Source organism: Penaeus chinensis, chromosome 42 (genome assembly GCF_019202785.1).
Source record: "Penaeus chinensis breed Huanghai No. 1 chromosome 42, ASM1920278v2, whole genome shotgun sequence".
Classification (NCBI taxonomy): Eukaryota; Metazoa; Arthropoda; class Malacostraca; order Decapoda; family Penaeidae; genus Penaeus; species Penaeus chinensis.
In genome coordinates this window covers 1,988,489-1,993,488 of record NC_061860.1, presented here as the reverse complement: position 1 = coordinate 1,993,488, position 5,000 = coordinate 1,988,489, and the positions used below count along the sequence as shown (strand labels likewise).

At 41.9% G+C, this 5,000-nt stretch overlaps 1 protein-coding gene across 1 annotated transcript in view; it reads left to right on the top strand.

Moving 5' to 3' along the window:
- Positions 1-5,000, top strand: part of LOC125047969 — a 25,599-nt gene that overhangs the window by 11,429 nt on the left and 9,170 nt on the right. The window contains exons 11-16 of the mRNA XM_047646523.1: positions 172-261; positions 705-846; positions 1,237-1,346; positions 2,737-2,840; positions 3,428-3,541; positions 4,919-5,000. The exon at positions 4,919-5,000 is cut by the window's right edge and continues 126 nt beyond it. Coding sequence (XP_047502479.1) covers positions 172-261; positions 705-846; positions 1,237-1,346; positions 2,737-2,840; positions 3,428-3,541; positions 4,919-5,000 — 642 coding nt within the window. The remainder of the gene's footprint in view (positions 1-171; positions 262-704; positions 847-1,236; positions 1,347-2,736; positions 2,841-3,427; positions 3,542-4,918) is intronic.

Sequence of the window (5,000 nt, the reverse complement as noted above, 5' to 3'; positions counted from 1 at the left end):
TCAAATCGATGCCAATCACGAATCACCAACAGCAACTCCTAAATCAAATCAACTTGCCAATCTCCAACAGCAACTCACAGAATAAAATCAGTGCCAATCACGAATCACAAACAGACACATAGAATAAAACCAGTGCCAATCACAGTTTTCCGTTCTTCCTCTCGCCTTCAGGGCCTTGAGGTGACCCCCGCCAACAAAGTGCCTATCAAGATGCCCATTCGAGGAGATCTCTTCACCTACAACCGGTCAAACCCCTTGCAGGTACGTGATTGCTCCGGTTATTGTCCTCTCCGCGAAATCTCGACTCAGATTTTGAGCTGAAAGGGGGAGCCATAACTTAGGGCATTGGTTATCATTGTAACCTGAATCATACATGATTTGTGCTTTATTATAGTACTCCTCTATCAAAACTATTGATTTCTGTAAAGGTTATTGTCTCATTTTTTTTTCTTTCGTCCATGCAAGACCAAAGTACGACACGCTGACGAAAACACTCAATCTAATTCGACTTAAAAGAAGACTAATTGTACTTTATTACATTTCATCAAAGCTATTGATTTCTTTAAAGATTATTGCCTAATATTTTATTCATTTATTTCTTGTCCATACAAGACCCAAAATACGACACGCTGACGAATACACTCAATCTAATTTGACCTAAAAGCAAGAACAAGTAAAAAACACACCCAAATAATGTCTTCCAGGCCACGGGTATGATGACCACCAACTTTTACGACTTCAAGGAGGTGGCTCTGTACACCGAGACAGAGTTCAGTGTGGAGGAATGCTACGAGCGCTGGAGTGATCGATGGTCATATCTCATTATCACCTTCCCTGCCGCACATAGTGAGTTGGTTGCGTGAATGGTTTTTTTTTTTTTTTTTTTTGTGGATTAATTAAGGAAGTGACTTCGATTTTACTGTTATTGTTTTTTGTTTATTATTGTTGTTATTGTTGTTGTCGGTTTCTTTTTCCATTTTTTGTTCTCTCCTGTTAACTTTTTTTATCTGTCAATAATCGCTTGGGAAGTTGGTAAAGTAAAAAAAAAAAAAAAACAGAAAAAAAAAACAACAACAACAAAAACATCAAATGCTTTGACAATCCTTCGAATTTGCATATCTCACTCCCCTCCCTATCCTCTCCTCTCACCAACATCTCCATTATCCCTCCTTCTTCTTCTCTCTTTATTCTCTCTTCTCTTATTCTTCTCTCTTTATTCTCTCTTCTCCATGCCAGAGAACCAGTTCGAAGCAGCCGAGAAGAAGCAAGATTTATTCAAGCATCAAGTTTTCGATCTCATCATAACCAGAGGAGATATTTCTCCCGTTCGGATTGCGTCCATTGAGGTGAGTTTTCCGGCCTTTTTAGATGTCATTTATTCATTTATTTATTTACTTATTTATCATTCTTCTTATTAGTATTATCAGCATTATTATTATCATTATTATTTTTTTCTTCGTCTTCTTCTTCTTATTATTATTATCATTATTATTATTATTATTATTATTATTATTATTATTATTATTATTATTACTATTATTATTATTATTATCTTTATTATTATTATTTTGTACCTTACTCGTTATCATTATCGTATTTTTTATATTCATTTTTTCCCCCATTTTATGATTTTCTTATCGCAATATCTTTAAAAATCTTATTTCCATCCATTCTCCTCCGGTTTTCTTTTTTCTTTTTTTTTTTCTTTTTTTTTTTTAGACCAAGTTATAAAAAAATGCATGACTTTCAAAGTGAGCGGTCATCATTTGCTTATCTTTTTAATTACATATTAACAGCTGTATTTTGAAGTTTATTTACAACTGTGTTTATTGCAGCATTTACTGTAGTGTTCAAAGCTATTTATAAAACTGTTTAGACAACTATGTTTACAACTGTATTTATCTACTTAGTATCTACCTTCACAGCAAACCCTTGTGTTATCACCTGCATTCACAACTCCACTTACAACTTACAACTTACGCTAACCATTGTATGTATTTTCAGCTATTCACAACCACACTTACAACTTATAACAGTATTTTAAACTGTATTCACAACAAACATGATTCACAACTACATTCGCAAGAAACACATACTTTTACAACCATTTTCTCAACACATACAATTTATAACTTACAACTAACAACTTATAGGTGTATTTACAACTAAATTCACAACAAACAGCGTGATTTACAACTAAATTCACAACAAACAGCGTGATTTACAACTAAATTCACAACAAACAGCGTGAATTACAACTAAATTCACAACAAACAGCGTGATTTACAACTAAATTCACAACAAACAGCGTGATTTACAACTAAATTCACAACAAACAGCGTGATTTACAACTAAATTCACAACAAACAGCGTGATTTACAACTAAATTCACAACAAACAACATGATTTACAACTACATTCACATTAAACAACATGATTTACAACTAAATTCACAACAAACAACATGATTTACAACTACATTCACAACAAACAACATGATTTACAACTACATTCACAACAAACAACATGATTTACAACTACATTCACAACAAATAACATGATTTACAACTAAATTCACAACAAACAACATGATTTACAACAACATTCACAACAAACAACATGATTTACAACTCAATTCACAACAAACAACATGATTTACAACTACATTCACACCAAACGTCTGCATTTACAACCATTTTCACAACAACAATCACAACTTACACCTTTATTTACAAGGTGTCAGAGGGAGTCTCCGGCCTGGTGCCCAACACAACAGACGCAGACCTGATAATCGTCTCCGTGAAGCTTCTTGAGAGAGCTCCCTACCTCCTCTCCTACAGGTAGGTCTCAGGTGGTAATGGTCGCCATTTCCTTTACTGGAAGACGAAGAGGAGGAGGTGGTGGAAGAGGAGGAGGAGGTGGAGGTGGAGGTGGAGGTGGAGGTGGAGGTGGAGGTGGAGGTGGAGGTGGAGGTGGAGGTGGAGGTGGAGGTGGAGGTGGAGGTGGAGGTGGAGGAGGAGGTGGAAGAGGAGGAGGATGGGGGAAGGAGGAAAAAGGAAGGAGGAAGGAGGAAGTTGAAGGAGGTAGTGGTGATGGTGGAAGAGGAGGTGAGGAAAAAGAATGACACAAATGATGGTAATGATAATAGTGATGATGATAATGATAATGTTGATAATAATAATCCACTCCTACTCCCACTCCCTCTCCCATTCCCTCGCTCTCTCCCTCCCCTTTCCCCTCCCCCTCTTCGTCATCCCCTCCCCCTCCCCCTCCCCCTCCCCCTCCCCCTCCCCCTCCCCCTCCCCCTCCCCCTCCCCCTCCTCCTCCCCCTCTTCGTCTACCCCTCCCTCCCCAATCATCCTATTCTTATTTATGTATCTCAAACTGTCTTTATGTACATGACCTAAATCAACATCATCACCACCAGGGTACAAACGGACGAACCAGAGCAGTTCCCCGGCGTCAACGAGAAGAGTTTCGAAAACATTAACAGCGAAGATTGCGCTAAAATGTGTACAGATGAACGTGGATTCCAGTGCAAGTATGGAGGATGATAGTGTATATGTACTTATAATTATTATTATTATAATTCTTTTTTTTTTGGGGGGGGGGGTGAGAGGGGGTATTGTTAGGTGTTTTTTTCAATGGGATTTATGAGGTGTATTTATCGTGGGATTTGTTGGATATTTTAGGTGTATATTTAGTGGGATTTATTGATACTAGGTGTATATTTCGTGAGATTTACTGGGTGTAATAGGTGTATTTTTCAGGGGATTTATTGAGTGTATTTTTCAGGTGATTTATTAGGTGGATTTTATTTTTCATATGTGATATTAGATATTATTGGTTTGTGTACTTGAAAGTCAAACAAAACTTATATGATTAGCGAATAAGGGACACACACACGCACGCACACACACATGATAATACAAATAAATAAATTAATTAATTAACTGTCAAATAATACAATCAAATAAACAAACTCAATAGAACCTGCCACATACAGCCTTACACCCCCACCCAGCCCTACACACAAACACACACAACCACAAACATTCAATTCTGAAATTCTAACACCCCCCCTCCCTCCTTCCTTTCTCCCCCCTCCTCCCCTCCTCCTCCCTTCCTCCCTTCCTCCTCCCTTCTCCCTTCCTTCCTCCCTTCCTTCTCCCTCTTTTCCTCTCCTCCTCCTCCCTTCCTCCCCCCCCTCCCTCCTTCCTTTCTCCCCCCTCCTCCCCTCCTCCTTCCTTCCTCCCCTCCTCCTCCCTTCCTCCTCCCTTCTCCCTTCCTCCTCCCTTCCTCCCCTCCTCCTCCCTTCCTTCCTCCCTTCCTTCTCCCTCCTTTCCTCTCCTCCTCCTCCCTTCCTCCTCCCCCCCTCTTCCCTTCCTTCCTCCCTTCCTCCTCCCTTCCTGCCTCCCTTCCTCCTCCTTCCCTTCCTCTCCTCCTCCCCTCCTCCCCTTCCTGCCTCCCTTCCTCCCTTCCTTCCTCCCCTCCTCCCCCCTCCTCCCTTCTTTCCTCCCTTCCTTCTCCCTCTTTTCCTCTCCTCCTCCTCCCTTCCTTCCTCCCTTCCTCCTCCCCTTCCTTCCTCTTCCCTTCCTCCTCCCTTCCTCCTCCCTCCCTTCCTCCCCCTCTCCTCCCCCTCCTCCCTTCCTCCTCCCTTCCTCCTCCTCCCTTCCTCCCTTCCTTCCTCTCCTCCTCCCTTCCTCCTCCCCTCCTTCCTCCCCTCCTTCCCTCCCTTCCTTCCCTCCCTTCCTTCCCTCCTCCCTTCCTCCTCCCTCCTCCCCTTCCTTCCTCTTCCCTTCCTGCCTCCCTTCCTGCCTCCCTTCCTCGTCCCTTCCTTCCTTTCTTCCTCCTCCCTTCCTCCTATCCTCCCCTCCTTCCCTCCCTTCCTTCCCTCCTCCCTTCCCCCTTCCAACAGGTCCTTCCACCACTGCGACGACAGATTCTGCTTCCTGAGCGCCCTCGACACCGCCGACGGCAAGCCAGTCGACACGGTGAAC